This window comes from Zootoca vivipara, chromosome 3 (genome assembly GCF_963506605.1).
Source record: "Zootoca vivipara chromosome 3, rZooViv1.1, whole genome shotgun sequence".
NCBI lineage: Eukaryota > Metazoa > Chordata > Lepidosauria > Squamata > Lacertidae > Zootoca > Zootoca vivipara.
Window position 1 is genome coordinate 64,028,585 of NC_083278.1, and position 17,284 is coordinate 64,045,868.

Consider the following 17,284-nt stretch of genomic DNA (forward strand, 5'->3'; position numbering starts at 1 on the left):
ATAATGTTGCCTGAAAGTCTAAAATTATTAGAGTTCTTAAAATCTTGACTCTTTTCCAAGGCCTGCCCCAAGCATCTGTTTTTTCAATCTGAGGTTTTGGGATTTTGTTTTTATATTTTTGTAGGAAAGGGAGCTTTGTGAGGATTGCCTATGACAACCAATTCCATCTTGAATATAGCTTTAGTATATATGCCCTTTGTTTCTTTGAGCCAAACTATACTACTAAAGCCTAATTAAATTATACCCCTCTCACATAATTTTTCTTCTTTTATTTAAGCATTAACCATTTCCCAGTCATACTGAGTAAAACAGGGAATGCTGACATTTATTATGGGAACACGATACCTCAAATCTATTGGGCCATTTTAAGTAATTGATTAAAGTCCCAGGACTATTGGGGGAAAGATGCTTATTTGCAGAGTATGTGTACTGTGCACTTCACTGTGCAGAAGCTGTTGTGCATTTGAGAATGTTTCCATTTTTCAAAAGGTAAAATAAAAACCCGCTCTTCTGCTAATTGTGGCTGCGATTTGTTCAATGCAGGCAGGGTTTGCTGAAGTGTCGGAATATCAGGTGGACCTTCTGTGTTCACCAAATTATTTATTCTTCTCCACAAGTGATGTCTGTAACAAAACATTGCAGTGTGGGAAGCTGTCTAGGGTTCCAGCTAGCCATGCCTTCTTCCAGGTCCAGGATACTTCTTTCTATTCCATTCATCCTCTCTCCCCTCCCTCTCCCGTTTCTACATCAGCCTACAAGTCAGACAGCATCCCATGCTTGCCCACTGAGCAAGCTTAGTCTCATTGAGTTATTCTCGTAACGCCCCTTCCTTCTGTGTTTTCTATTAAAAATATTCCTGTACTTTTCCAAAGCTTGGAGTTCTCCCAAGCCTGCAAATACCTTCTTCTTGTGTGTAAATGGTTTCTCCCCTGTGCCCCCATATCAGGAACTACACTTGAAAAATGAGTTTGCTATTGACATACAGGACAGGATTGAGGAACTGGATCCAGCTGACATCATCATAATGCCAGGAGCAGTGTTTTCCTTTGCTGGCATGGCTTAATTTTAAACTGCGGGTAAAGGAAGCAAGGTTTGCAACTGCTGGTGGTGACTGGTGGCAACTTCCAACCCCGCACCCTTTGCCTGCACAGTGTGAAATTGAACCATGCTGCTGAAGGAAGCATTTCCCTGTGGGGGGCTGGCTATAAGCACTGTTCAGCTGACTAGCATTTACAGCCAACCCTGCTTAGGGAAGATTGGCTGCTCTACAGCGTTCCTGATCTCTATGGGACTGCTGATCAGCACTAAGAACATGCCTAACTTTGCCAAGGAGCAATCAGCAGAGCACCCTTTAAAGCTCCCAACTATTCCTTTGCAGCCACGTTTTTACCTGTTTTCATTATATGTGTCAACAGGTGTGGGGCAGGTGGCCATGGTTTGTTGGAGAGAGGACTTGGGGAGCCCTGATACAGGACAATGAATATGTATGAGCAGTGTCTGCAGAAAGCCCTTCACTAAGAACCAAATAAATGGGAGCTCTACAGTTAAGATTTTTTTAAATGATAAATTGCCGCTGCTGGCTGATTGAAAAGGGGCAACCGTGCTGAGGGAAGGAGGCGATCTGTGTACAGTAACCCCACTTTGCTGAGATGTTGTAAAAACAAATGTATTGGCTTTGGCTTTGGTTTAGAGATGATTGTGGCACAAAACCTGCACTTTGAAATGCTTTAGACTTTCATTTAGACACAAAAATCAGAGGGGAAATTTGACAGAATCTTTTATTCTGAAATAACCTAATAAGAAATAGATTTAACTTCAACTAATAACTAGCAAACAACAAAGTATCTTTAGTTTTAACAAAACAATGGCAAACTATGAATTTGAGAATTGAGCTGTAAACGTATTAAGCACACTTTTAAGAAAGCATGCTTAAGCTGGCAGCTTCGGTTTTAAAGGAGAATTAGCTGCATGGCATCCAACTCCATATTGAGTCACTGCACACATGCTCTAAATATGTGTCTCTGGAGGATCCTAGTGGTGCTCCCACTTCTACCAGAAAAAGAAGAAATCCTTTATGTTTAGTGAAAGCAGACATTTTATTTTAAGAGATTACGCTTGGCAAGCTGTTCTAAATTGGCAGTGGTTTTCTTTAATTCTGTATTAATCTAGTTTTTAGTAAAGGATTTTGAATCATGCCAGTGACAGCTTGTGCACTGAGAGAAAGGGTCTTGTTTCCCATCATTATGATCTTAGAATGGAGCTAAGAGACATTCTTAGCAAATGTATTGTCCCAACCCTATAGGACTGAGATAACAGGAATGGGGGGGGAGGAAAACTTGCAGGAAAATTTCATGGAAAGGAAAGAGAAGTCTCCCAGGGGACTTGTTTCCTCCAGCTGGGCTACCTTCCTGTTTCAGAGTTTATAGGGATGGGATAAAAATGGGGAGGGTATTTGCAGGAGAAGCTGGGAAGGGTTAAGCATTCCTCTCATTCAGCATAATTTTAAATGTAGGAACATCTGCAGAATTTGTGTTGAGCCGTCATATAGTTAACTTTTTCTCTTTGCTGACACACAAATTAATCTCAAATTAGTTTAGATGTATTCAAGTCTCCAGGGCCAGATTAACTACTGAAAAAAGCCAATGCAATTCTGGGCTGCATCAATAGGAGTATAGCGTCTAGATCAAGGGAAGTAATAGTACCACTGTATTCTGCTCTGGTCAGACCTCACCTGGAGTACTGTGTCCAGTTCTGGGCACCACAGTTCAAGAAGGATACTGACAAGCTGGAACGTGTCCAGAGGAGGGCAACCAAAATGGTCAAAGGCCTGGAAACAATGCCTTATGAGGAATGGCTTAGGGAGCTGGGTATGTTTAGCCTGGAGAAGAGAAGGTTAAGGGGTGATATGATAGCCATGTTCAAATATATAAAAGGATGCCATATAGAGGAGGGTGAAAGGTTGTTTTCTGCTGCTCCAGAGAAGCGAACACTGAGCAATGGATTCAAACTACAAGATTCCACCTAAACATTAGGAAGAACTTTCTGACAGTAAGAGCTGTTCGGCAGTGGAATTTGCTGCCAAGGAGTGTGGTGGAGTCTCCTTCTTTGGAGGTCTTTAAGCAGAGGCTTCACAGGCATATGTCAAGAATGCTTTGATGGTGTTTCCTGCTCGGCAGGGGGTTGGACTGGATGGCCCTTGTGGTCTCTTCCAACTCTATGATTCTAATCTAAACCATTTTGCACTATCAGGGCCAAAATTAGTTTCAACTAATTTAAAATATTGTCTAACATTATTGTTACTTGTGTAAATGAGTTAACTTATTATTTATGGAAGTTTATTTCTGTTTACAGAACAATTGTTTGATCTTGAAAATGCTGTTGTAGTGCCTATAACCTCTACATGTGCATTAAATAACATTTAGGTATTGATAACTCATTTTCAAATGTGTGTTGGCTAGAGGAGAATGTATTCTTTGTTGTTAACTATCTACATTTCTACTTCCTTTGCCATATTCCTCCTGAAGAATGCACCATTTCCTAAAATTCTGCACCACAGGGTTTTGCACAGTATAGCTTTTACGTTGCTTTTCCATGAGTTCTTGTACACATTTTTAAGCAATCTGAGGCATAAGTGAATCTGTTTAAAGTTTCTGAACCTGATTTAGCAAAAGGGATTGGAGTAACAGATGGCTTGATTCTTTTCATTTCAATGCATGTGAAATTATGAGCCCACGAAGAACAATATGGTCTTTCACTTCATCATGGGTATATATGCACAGTGTGGTTATCAGCTTACAATTGCGGGACCGTAACTTCTGGTTCATTGTTCCCCTAGATGAGTACAATGCCAGGATTGCCTACAAGGCCTTGCTTCTATGACATTGACCTGGACCCTGAAACAGAACAAGTCAAGGGGTTGTTTTAATAAAAGCACAAAAATAAGGTGAGTGGAAGTTCTTGTTAAAGATGAGTCCCTTTGGTGTTTGACAGTAGTAATGAACAAAAGAGATTTGATATTTCAAATGGACTTTTAATGTTTCTTTTCTCACATCTTGTGGCTTTCATCCTTGTCATACCTAAATCTTTAATAAATTGGTATATCAAGGATGTTTCATAGCAAATCACTTATGTTATTTATTTATTTATTTATTTATTTATTTATTTGAATGTGATTATGTTTTATTTCTGATAGTGAATTTAGATTGACCTTCCAAAGCATACAACTAAGTGCTTATCATTTCCTCCAATGCCCCATCAGTTTTCTATTGGTAGTTCTCATTTTCGCCATGGGGTGGAGGAGGTGGGGAGGAAGAAACAGGATTCAGCGAAGTCCAGCGAATTGCATGACTCTATAAGTTAAGTCTACAGTTGAGAGCAGCTGAGACTTGGTTACTCAGGGAGGGCCAGAGGAAATTAGCCTGCTGTGTCCCTCACCACAGATAGTAAGTATCCGTAGAATTAAGGCTGGGGAATATGTTCCACCAAGTTAATTTCTGCACTATTGAGATATATATACTGCTCTCTATCCCAACCTTTTCTAATCTCTTTGGGGAAAATAGCTCAGTGGTAGAGTCTTGTGTTGTGCTTGAATAAGGCCCAAGGTTTAATATCTTGCATTCCAAGGAGTCAGTGGGGAGGGGGAACCTGGAGAGCCTATCCCATTTCCTGACCATCACACAGCTCTTCCTGTCCTTAGTACCTACACAGATTTCTTTGAGTCAAGCTGATATTCCACTCTGTTCACCAGAGTTTGAGTTCAGTTCCTGACATCATGCAAATCAGCATTTAAAACAGGCATCCCAAAACTTCGGCCCTCCAGATATTTTGGACTACAATTCCCATCTTCCCTGACCACTAGTCCTGTTAGCTAGGGATCATGGGAGTTGTAGGCCAAAACATCCGCAGTTTGGGGGTGCCTGATTTAAAACATTCCATAATATGGCAACAATTCAGATATTGGCTAAAGGAAATCTTACAGGTGACATCCAGCTCTTCACCCATTGTAAACCACTTACAGTTTATGGATGGTTAAGCACTATATAAATGCTGCTAAATAAAAATGAAAAATAAAAATATCATGTTTGGTCCAGCTTCTTTTACAGAAATATCAAAAGCCCTTTTGTGTAACCTTCTGCGCCCAGGCTTTATGAAGTGCATTTTGCAATTATACTTTTCGTTCCCATTTCAAGCTTCTTGTTAAAGGGAGTACAAAAAGTACTGTCTGAATTTTCCAGAGAATTCCAGCAAGTATTGGATAAACAAGTTTATGCTTTCCTTGCAAATGGACCGTGGATTATTTTAAGACGACTCCAAGGATGTAGTCGCATCCTATTAAAGTCAATTGCAAAACAACCATTGATTTTAATTACAGTACTCTGAATTGCACACAAAGTGCTAGAGTGTTTGGAAAGCGGTTATTAAGATCTCAGCTACTTGGGATCACCCGGTCCTACATTCCTGAAATATGCTTGGACTTTGATTAACTCAGGAGGAAGGGAATTCTACAACTATAGAGCCACTGTTCAGACCACATCTCTACAGACATTGTGGTCATAAACTCAGCGTACAGGTAAGCCCTATTCAGACATGCTGCTGGCCTATACATGCCTCCATGTCAAAGGAGCACACACATACCCAGCCCTCATTTTAGACTTGGCCTTCCAACTTGTGGAAGGTGACAGGGAGTGGTGCAGGGTGGGAGTGGAGTATAATGCACTTGTCCTTGCTTATGGGTATGGGTGTATTATGCAAGCAGCATACTCAAATTAAGACTACAGCAAGCACCAGGTTTAAGAGATACCAGTGGGATGTTAGAGAAGAGGCAGTCACTCCCAACAGCAACTAGGACATTAATCAGCACTTTGATCATAAACCCAGAAGGTAATGCTAGAAACATGGGTGCTTTCACCATTTCTCCTTCCCCCACAAAATAAAGGATCAGCGTGTGATTATCTGCACCAATCTGAAGCTTGCAGACCATCATAATAGGCACCTCCTCAGAGTGCAGTACTATTTTCAAGCCTTGAAGTTACAAAATGATAGCTAATGCATCTATATCTGATAAAACAAACCGCGGACACTATGCGCAGAATTGCCAGGGGGGGAAAAACACAATTTTCATGGCCTACAGCTGAAATGGGGAACCTCTGCTCCACGGGTCTCCTAATCGAGCCTCTTCCATTTTCCCCAAGCCATATCCCTTCTCCCTCACCTCCTCCTTACTTGATCTGCAGCAGGCTCACAATGGAGAGAGATGCTCGCTTGGTGATCTCTTCCCTTCTACACTTCTTCACTGTGCTCCTTTCTCAGCACACAGCAAGGTAGCTAAGCTACGAAAGGAAACAGGGTGTGTGAATGGGCTTTAGTCTCACCTACTTCAGGCTTTGTCACTACCCACTGCATATGGCCCCCAACCACTTTCCCATGAATGAATACAGTTCTCAGGTGAAAAAAATCTCCACCCTGGCCTGCAGGGTAGCAGCATGTTGGCTGCAGTGAGCTGCTGCATACCCTTTATTTCTGGCCACACTCACATAACAGAACCTCAAATTCCAAGGATCAGTGATGTGGAGTATTCTGGTCTCTACTCGGGGTACAGGAATTTATGGTGCAGGAAAAATATATATGTAGAATTGGACCTTAGCTGGTAATAATGCTGGTAATAATAATTAGCACTGGTAATAGTTTAATTAATTATTCTAATTGAGAAAAAGGCATTCACAAATTATTCCGTGTATGAGATTGGAGTAGCTGCACTGACATAAATCTGAAAGATGAGAATATTTTTTTCTTCACTGCTCTAACATACACAGCCCTGTGGGATAATACATTAGGGATCTGTCTATATTAGGAGAAAGTACACTACACCATGTAGAACAGTTAAGTGTTTTGCTTTACTTACCCTCCAGGCAAAATAATTCAAGCACAGTAATGTTACAGATAATTTGCAGTCTTATATCCTTTTTTGAGAGAGAACAAAAAAAAAGACGTTTCTTCAAACAATGAAAAAAGGAATTCTTTAAATACTTAACTTTTTTTCTATTTTTCAGACTTCTGCAGCTTCCATGTTTTCCTGGAGTAGGACAAGCATGAATTTGAAGAATGCCTATCATGTATCTCTGCAACAATATTAGAATACACCAAAGCAAATAAATATAATATTTCTTGAAACCTTTCTGTAATAAAAAACCAAAGCAAGAACTTTTTAAATAAACAAAACAAAACAGTACTAATTTATTGTAAAGTGGCAGTGTTAAGGAATGTTTTTCAAGACATGATATTGCCTGCATTCTAACTAGTGAGTGTAGGTAGGGGGAAATGATACAGAAATACCTTTTCCACTTTTAAAGATTTCGATTCACTTGTTAAGATGCTTTACCTCACTTGGGTCAGCCTAGAAAATCAACATTAAAAGAATAATGCTGTCTGATGCAGTTTAATGCATTTTATGGGGTATATACTGCAGCTTCTTGAATTCAACAGCTGTAGCACCAAGCAAAATTATCTGGGAATGTCTGCGCTACCTTTCAGTGTTACCTACTGGGGTTGGGGGAAGCTAGGATTTCAAATGCAGGATCTCTCATTTCATAAAATAGCCCAGGAATTTTATATAAATTGAAAATAAGTGTTGTTGTTTTCCCATGTGGCCAAACAGCTGTGAAATGTTCATAACTTCATGTATCTCACTGTTATTGCTCTTTGGAAATGAGTTCAAGTTTCTGGCTTACTGCTTTGTACTGTCCTCAATATACCAAATGCCAACAAGCTTTCTTTCTTTTTACAGCCAATAGAAGTAAATCTTTATGTGTAAGCCTGCAACTCTCACTTCTAAAAAATGTACATAGGTTCAGTACAGTATTGGGTTTCTGAAAGAAGCTTTGCCCTTTTTTGGATAGTACTTTAACATAACTGTACGTACTGCGTTATAGTGTTAGGTTAACAGGAGGAACCAAAATACTATTGTCTATTGGATGATGTATTTGCTGCTGCTTCTAGTCAGCAGTTGGCACTGTCAGTCAAGTATCCAGTGCTCTGTAAGTAGAACAGCATATATGCAAGGGTACCACTCATTCTCTCTTTCCTACTGTGCCCCCCCCACAAAAACCCTCTCTTGAGGAACCAGGGACACTTGGGGGGGACTGGAAAGTGCAAGAAGTCAGTGCAGTAGAGGGAAGAATTGGAGAATGAGAGCTTGCAAAAGTACTGTAGCTTTTGCAAGCTACCTCAATCAGATTTTAAGTTCTCCCATCCTATTGCAGCACATCCTAGGTCTTTCCTTGGTGATGTGCTTAGGAAGCTGCAGTGAAAAGGAAGGCTTGGGAAGCCTCCTTGCAAGAGCAGACATCTAGCACTGGATTAAAATACCATGATACCTTAGTTTGGATGTTACAAATCTGGAGCCCTAAATCTAAATTGCATTGACATGAAGTTTATACTGACAGGTTGTTAACAGAACACACTATTTTGACAGATAATTTGGGAATGTTTCTCAAAATCATTTTTCATGATTATTATTGGTGTGAGTGATAGCATGCACAGTATTTCCCTTCCAACATCTATTGCATATTGAAAACAGTTTGATTGCATTAACTCCAGGCAGGCACCGCAGTCTTCCTTTCATTCAGCAATCCATCCCACACAATTGTCTGAAATCTGGTAAACATATGACAAGTGCCTGAAAATAAACTCAATTTTAATCCTCAAAAATTGCATCACTGAGTTTCTGGATACTGGATGTCCATTCATTTTGTCAATTATATGATTTTGTTAGAACAGTGTGACGCTTTTGAAGATAAATATGGTTCATTTTCTAGAACCCTGTAATACAGAACTGGGTGGAGCAGAGAGACTTAATAATAAAAGGTGCTAATTGATTTGTCTACTGGTCACACATTATAAGAAACTGGTTCTACCTTCAGATAAATTTCATGCTGTCAAGGATGTGGTAGGCAAATCTACTTGATGATTTGAGGGGAACACCTAGGATGGTGAAAGCATGTTAATAGCAGAATGCACAACCCTGTCAAGATAGTCTACTAAATCTTCACCTGTTCCTTCGGAGAACTATGAGCTGTAAGAGCTACAGAGCAGGATTAACGGCATCCAAGTTTAAATCTGCTTGAAGAAAATAATAAAACTCCTGTTTACAATGAGGCTGTATGCAAAGCTTTTGGAAGGAAAGCAACAGAAGTAAAGCACTGTGACAGCAGCTAAGATGTAGGAAAAACACTTGCTCAAAAAGTGCCAATTGGGTTCAAACTGGCACTTTTTGGAGAACTTGTTTCTCCCTTGTCTGTGTGAGATTCTTGAACCTATCAGACCATATTCCATCCTTTTTCACCTCTGCTGTTCCACCCAAGAGCAATTCCAAGGCTTCTCATTGCCTTGTCTAAAGTGTTGAAATCTTAATTTTTTTACTTGTGGTTTGAGGAGCATTTTATTATAAGGCAATGTGGCGTGGTGGTTGAGAGTTGAATTTCACTTAGAAGGTAAAGGTAAAGGGACCCCTGACCATTAGGTCCAGTCGTGACTGACTCTGGGGTTGCGGCGCTCATCTCGCTTTATTGGCCGAGGGAGCCGGCATACAGCTTCCAGGTCATGTGGCCAGCATGACAAAGCCGCTTCTGGCAAACCAGAGCAGCACACAGAAACACCGTTTACCTTCCTGCTGTAGTGGTACCTATTTATCTACTTGCACTTTGAGGTGCTTTCAAACTGCTAGTTTGGCAGGAGACAAGTGCTCAAATCTGCAACTCTCTCATGAAGCTCACTGGGTATCCTTAGGGCAGTTGCTGTCTCATAATCTAACCTACCTTACAGAGTTGTTGTAAAGATAAAATGAGGGGGGAACCATGTACACCACCTTAAGCTCTGAGGAAAGGTGGGGTATAAATGTCACAATAAATGCTTTTGCAAACTTGGTGGGAGTTGGTGGATTAAAAGGGGTGAGGCAAACCACTTGTTTATCCTAAGAGGCTCTAGAGTTTGGATTTAAACATCCTACAAAACTAAAATTCTCAAGGTTTCATAAACAGAATGCATTAAGAATTAAACCAATTTGGAGTACCAGTGTAAGGTACCAGCACAGCTTGATGCACTGGTCCAAACACTATCCTTGATTTCCAGATATTTACTGCAGTACAGTGGAACCTCGGTTTATGAACACCTCGGTTTACGAATTTTCGGTTTACGAACGCCGCGGACCCATCTGGAACGGATTAATTCACTTTCCATTACTTTCAATGGGAAAGTTCGCTTCAGTTTATGAACGCTTCAGTTTATGAACAGACTTCCAGAACCAATTACACCCATGCTTCAGGTTAAGTACGCTTCAGGTTGAGTACTCCGCGGACCCGTCTGGAACGGATTAATCCACTTTCCTTTACTTTAAATGGGAAAGTTTGCTTCAGTTTATGAACGCTTCAGTTTATGAACAGACTTCCGGAACCAATTGTGTTCATAAACCGAGGTACCACTGTATCTTTGTTGCATGGCTGACAGCTCTTTCTCCTGGATATGTGTGCTCCCCTCCCCACCTTTTAGAAAAATAAGCTGAATGATAGGCAACATAAAGTGGAAAAGCAGACTATCCATTTAGAAACATTTGGTGACAAGAAAATGGCTGTTGGGGTGTAGCTGGGTAATTGTACATTGTTGGTTTGCAACCAATTTGTTTATGTAACAAATCAGTTACAGTCAAATATTTCTACAAGTGTGGTCAAAATTGCAACTCCCAGATCAGTAATCCAAACTGCAGTGCATTATATATACACATTATAATGTGTGTGAGTTAATGTACATTTGCTGGAGTGTTTTTCATGCAAAAGTTCAAATATTTATTCCCAAAGTAAACCTTTTCATTCAAAAAGTTTAAAGGACATTTGGAAGACGTTAACTTGCACAAGCTGTCAAACAATAAAGGGCTTGGCAAAAGAGGAATCACTCTGAGGGTTAAAAAGCATGGGGAAATGGAATCGTGTGCAATATGAGCATAGAACAAAATGTTCATGAATACAATTTATAGGATGGATACACACGCACACAGCATCTAAGTTCATTACAATTGCTACAACAAGCAGAAAAATCATTGAATGGTCCATCAAGATTCTCGGCAATTTTCAAGTGGTTCATGAAGAAAAAGGCTTTGGAACCACTGAAGTAGACCATCTCTGTACAGATCAACTCCCCTAAACAAAAAAGATCCTAATATAGCAGTTGTTAACTCTGGGATAGGGATCATTAGATCTGAGAGTGAAGTCAAACCGCTGCGCCTCCCGGGGTGCAAGCCTGGGCAATGTGTATGGAGGTCCTGGGCTGCCCAGATGACAAGATGCCCCCCTCTTGGCCTCACTGATGTGGTACAAAGGAAATCAGAGTAATAGGCTTGGCAGCAGCTTGGCTACAGGAATTACTGGAAAGAGAAATACAAGGCTCCATCCAACCGCCCAATCCGCCAGAGCCTGTCCTTCCCTAACTCACAGAGGAGTACACAGGTGCATAAAATTAATATACAGTACGGTAGGATAAGGAGGGTGGATATAGGAGTGGTTGCAATCTTTTTCTTGATGAAAAGCAGTGTACCAAATGCTTGAATAAAATTAAAAATTGCATAAACGCCCCACCAAAATGTCCACCAGAATGTATGACATACTGAGATGGTACAGGCAGAAGTGGGGGGAGGGTGTTGGAGTAGAGAGAGAACTGGCCAGCTCAAGCCACTAATATCATATAGTAAGCTTTCCACTCATTTTACCTGGTCCTAGTGGAAGATTTTCTGTGGACACAACAGCATGACTGGATCCTACATGCAAGTATCTGTCAAATCTGGTTTTGCAATGAATCAGTCTTCTGAATCTTAGAAAGCTGTAAGTCTGACTTCAGAAGCTCAGTGAAAAGGTAAAGGGACCCCTGACCATTAGGTCCAGTCATGACCGACTCTGGGGTTGCGGCGCTCATCTCGCGTTATTGGCCGAGGGAGCTGGCGTACAGCTTCCAGGTCTTGTGGCCAGCATGACAAAGCCGCTTCTGGTGAACCAGAGCAGCACACGGAAACGCCGTTTACCTTCCTGCTGTACTTGCACTTTGAGGTGCTTTCGAACTGCTAGGTTGGCAGGAGCTGGGACCGAGCAACGGGAGCTCACCCCGTCACAGGGATTTGAACCGCCGACCTTCTGATTGGCAAGCCCTAGGCTCTGTGGTTTAACCCACAGCGCCACCCACGTCCCTTCAGAAGCTCAAGATATTCAATTAATCTCTCCCTACTTAATTTAAACACCAGTCCAGTTGCATAAATGTGTTCCAGCCCCAATTTACAAATGGTTGGCTGCTTATATGTATCTCCAAATGTTTCTCTTTCTTCTTGAACCAGACACTGGCATTTGTCAGATACAGTACATTTACACATGGGTCATTCTCTATGTCTCTGCAGAAACCTTGAAGCTAAGCCAGAAGCCTGCAGCTGTCATTAATGCAAAACCAACAAAAAATGATAAATTGTTTGTTCACAGATAGCTGTAGCTGAGCTTATATTTTGCTTAGTAGTTGATTAATATGAAATAAAGTTAAATTCTTTGTGTGTGTGAATTTGATTTTTTCTTTGCAATTCTTTAGGAAGCACCACAAAGCTAGTAACTTATTTTAAATCACTACAGCTCTTTCAGGAGGAAGGAGGGATTTAATTTGATTGAATAAATAACACAATTCTCCTAAGTATTTATCACACCTCCTAAGTCTTTTGTTTAAAAATCTAGATTGACTCATCAGTTACCAGAAAGCCAACCAATTAACACACATAGTACCTGAGAGAGGCAGAGAAATCAATGAAAAGTTAACAGCAAATTTTGAAAGCTCATAGAGTCTCTGTCTGTAGAGTTGGAACAGATGCAGCTGTAACATAGCGCCTGGCCTACATTCCAACTCTACAGACAGAGACTCTCACCTAAGAGATCTACAGCAAACCTTTTCAGAACTAAAATATCTGCCTGATGAAGTTAAACAACAGATCAACAGAGCCAGACTGATACCCAGAGAGAACTTGCTGCAAGACAGACCCACAAAAAGAAAATAACAGAACACCACTAGTAATCACATACAGCTCCCAAGTTAAAACAGTTCAATGCATCATCAGAGATCGACAACCTCTCCTAGACAATGACAGTTCTCTTTCTCAAGCTCTGGGAGGAAGACCTTTCATTGCCTAGAGACACTACTCAACACTGTGCATTTTAAACACCTTTATCGGGTCTCCTCTTACTCACTTTTCATCAAAACTAAAGAAAACACAAAACCTGTAACCTTTCCTCATAGGGGCATTCTTCCACCCCCTTGATCACTTTGGTTGCCTTTTTCTGATCATTTTTTCAGCTCTACAATAACTTTGGGACGTGTGGTAACCAAAACTCTACACAGCATTTCAAAGGTGGCTATACCACGGATTTGTATAATGACACTATGAAAATGATAGTTTTATTTTTAAGCCCTTTCCTAAAGACCCCATCTAGCTTGGTACATCATTTTCACAGCTGCCATACACTGGGTCAACTTATTCATTGACTCTTTCCTGGTCACTTTCCTGGTCTGTCATTGCCGGTTCAGACATCATGAGTACATATGTGAAATTAGGATTTTTTGCACCAATATGCATCTTTTTCCACTTGCTTACATTGAATTGTGCTTCCCATTTTATTGCCCATATATTCTTGCTTGCTGCTTCCTATTTCTTAATCAGTAACTGATACATAAGATGACCTTTCTTCTCAAACATTCTAAAAGATAGGACAAAAAGCGAACCAGCTCTTTTGTTCTCTGTTCTATATATAACTGTAAAGCAGTCTGCCTCCCAGGGTAAAAATTATTTCCTGTATATTAAGAGCTCCTCTGCTAATATAATACTGTGCGCTTTGCATTATTCCTTCAGAGAATCGGCCTTAGACTCAGGTAACAGCAGTGGCAGCAGGAGAGTTCAGATGGCCTTTGCTGATTAATTACAACTGTATACTTAATGTGTAATCAACAGATCAACCAATTAATCACTGACTAATGGATAAATGGCTTCAACTGTAAATTTAACTTAACTCACATTTCCCCACCAATTTGGTAGTAAATAAGAACAGGTCATAACTTTTCCCACAGAAAGTTAGATTACTGTATTAATAAATGTAATCCATACATTCTGTTTTCACTCATATATAGAAATCAAAATCAGATGTTTACTTGCTAATGGTTTATAGCTGCAAGATTCTGTGTTGTATCACTGAGGTTGCAGCTGTTTCTCCCTGATCCAGCAAGAGGAGTGTGCAACAAATGAAAATTGTATATATGCAGATGCTTGCATGACATGATACTCTTCAGGACTTGGTTGAATGTTATAGATCAGGCATCCCTAAACTGCGGCCCTCCAGATGTTTTGGCCTACAATTCCCATGATCCCTAGCTAACAGGACCAGTGGTCAGGCATGATGGGAATTGTAGTCCAAAACATCTGGAGGGCCGAAGTTTGGGGATGTCTGTTATAGATGCTAGTGTTCATGCATTTGAATCACTATCTGAAACCACTATTTGTGTCCAACACAGCTTACTAGAGCTGTATTGGTGCCTCTGAGTTTGCACATATTTCATGTATTTGTTTATTACATGAGCACACATTTTTATCCAACCTTAGGGGCCTTTGTCCAACTTTTATCTTCACAAAAATCTATTTACAATCTTTATTGTTTAAGATGGTCACAGTTCCATTACAAAAAAATGTAAAGCTAAAGAATGTTTATTGTAGAATATCTGATGCTGCTAGTTAAAAACTAACTGGATGGCAACCCTGAGTTCTGAATACTGAATGCCTAAGTGTTTTCCTGGGAAAAAGGCCAGGTATTTATTTGGAGAAAATTGAAATAATTATGCATACAGTGATCCCTTGGTTCTCAAACTTAATCCGTTCCGGAAGTCCGTTCCAAAACCAAAGCATTCCAAAACCAAGGCGCACTTTCCCATAGAAAGTAATGCAAAATAGATTAATCCGTTGCAGACTTTTAAAAACAACCCCTAAAACAGCAATTTTACATGAATTTTACTATCTAACAAGACCATTGATCCACAAAATGAAAGCAATAATCAACTAAGCTGTTCGAAAACTGAGGTACCACTGTAGTAAGCTTCCCTGGACTGACTCAGCCCAATGTAGGAGGTTATTTTTAGATGTGTCAAATAATAAAAAAACAAAACAAAAAGGTGGATGATTGGCTAAGTCTGCCCTGTGCACATTTATTTGGAAGTAAGTCTCATTAAATTTCTTAATATTTATTAAGACTGGAATCTTAATGTGGTCCATCTTAAACTTAAACCAAAATGTGATTGAAATCAAAAGAGCAAGATATTTCCGTGGGGTCTGGTAACATTCTCCATCAAAGCTTTTTCTTTTAAATTCACATATAATCACGTATTTGAAATGCGTATTTGACATTTCTATGTGAAATGTCTTTTTAAACTTGAGAAAAATGCTTTTGAACAGAGGCGTAGTATAAATTATATTTGTCCAGCAAAACTGGTTTGTATTCCAGTTGATTAAGCAATTATGGAAAATAGTTATAGAGATTATAATTGTTTCTAGAAAATATCATTAATGAACTCCCATCTGTGCTTTTGTTCAGCAACCTGCAGCATAAAAAATCCAACTCTTAAAGCTAAAAAATAATCAAATATGTGCAGTACGTGACCTGCTTAAACAACAACATTGTTTGAGGAAGCTGAAGGGACAAGTCTGTGTTTGCTTTTCAGTTACCACAGTTCAGCAATTTCTTACTAGTCTGTCCCCATGTAGGAAAATGCCGTATGTGAAGCAACCTATAGTTTTAGAGATCTCCACTCTTTATTTATACGTTACCAAGAAAGCATGCCCAAACGGAAATAACTGGAAGATCTGAGTATGAAATTGAAAATGAAAGATGTGCATTTTATTATTTATGTATTGAATAGATAAATAAAATTTTATGATGCTTTTAGCTGAGAGAAAAGAAGTATTGTCAAGTAATTTTTAAAAAAAATCCAGGGTCCTTTGGAACCCCCCCCCCCAATGTATATAGAGCACTAAGCAGATGAGCAGTCAAAAATTACAAAGCTTCAATGTCATTACTGAAATCTGCACTAAGAACCGGTAAGCCATTTAATTCCTAGTGTCTTCTGGTAGAGCTTTTTTTTCCAAACTGGGTTGGCCTTTACCTGTCATCCTAGTTTTGGGGAACATTTTGGGAATTCTGAGAAGGTGCCAGGGGCACCAGTCAGAAAATAGCTGCCACCTCTAAAAGAGCAGAAAAAGAAGAGATGAGAACATAAAATGGTTCAAATATGGGAAAACAAGCTGTTTGAAAAAGCGCTAGGGATGAGGGAGTGGTGCTGTGAGCAGCCAAAAAGCCTCCTGAGTGAGGGGAGCAGGGAGGGAGATGGCAGGCGTTTCCAGCTCTTTTCCATCTGGGGAATGTGCTCCTCCCCCCACCTTTAAACCCTCCCCTCAGTCTCCCCAGAGCAGCTGCAGTGCTAAAACATAACACCGGGATGTATGGTGGTGGTGGTGGTGGTGGGGGAATCCTCAGCAAGCCCCACTGAGCACAGGACTCCAAAGCAACTACAGTCATACCTCGGTTTAAGTACGCCTCGGTTTGAGTACTTTCAGTTTAAGTACTCCGCGGACCTGTCTGGAACAGATTAATCCACTTTCCATTACTTTCAATTGGAAAGTTCGCTTCAGGTTAAGTACGCTTCAGGTTAAGTACGGACTCCCGGAACCAATTACACTCATACCTCGGGTTAAGTACGCTTCAGGTCTGGAACGGATTAATCCACTTTACATTACTTTCAGTGGGAACGTTCGCTTCAGTTTATGAACGCTTCAGTTTAAGTACTCCACGGACCGTCTGGAATGGATTAATCCACTTTCCATTACTTTCAATGGGAAAGTTCGCTTCAGGTTAAGTACGCTTCAGGTTAAGTACAGACTTCCGGAACCAATTGTGTTTGTAAACTGAGGTACCACTGTACTCTATTCCAAACTTAAAAATGGAAAGCGTAATGCTGGTGGTCAACAAAAAAGGTTTAAAGACTCTCTGAAGGCAAATCTTTAAAAAATGTAGTATAAACACTGGCAATTGGGAAACACTGGCCTGTGAGCTCTCCAATTGGAAAACAGCCTTTACCAAAGGTGTTGTGGACTTTGAAGATGCTTGAACTCAGGTCGAAAGGGAGAAACGAGCTAAGAAGAAGGCACGTTTGGCAAACCCTCACCATGATCAACTCCTGC

General features: G+C 40.3%; 1 protein-coding gene across 1 annotated transcript in view; it reads left to right on the forward strand.

Annotated features, from left to right (window-relative positions):
• MTHFD1L (methylenetetrahydrofolate dehydrogenase (NADP+ dependent) 1 like) overlaps positions 1-8,706 on the forward strand; it is a 112,035-nt gene extending 103,329 nt beyond the window's left edge. The window contains exons 27-28 of the mRNA XM_035108760.2: positions 3,836-3,943; positions 7,050-8,706. Coding sequence (XP_034964651.2) covers positions 3,836-3,925 — 90 coding nt within the window. The 3' untranslated portion in view covers positions 3,926-3,943; positions 7,050-8,706. The remainder of the gene's footprint in view (positions 1-3,835; positions 3,944-7,049) is intronic.
• The last annotated feature ends 8,578 nt before the right edge of the window (positions 8,707-17,284 follow it).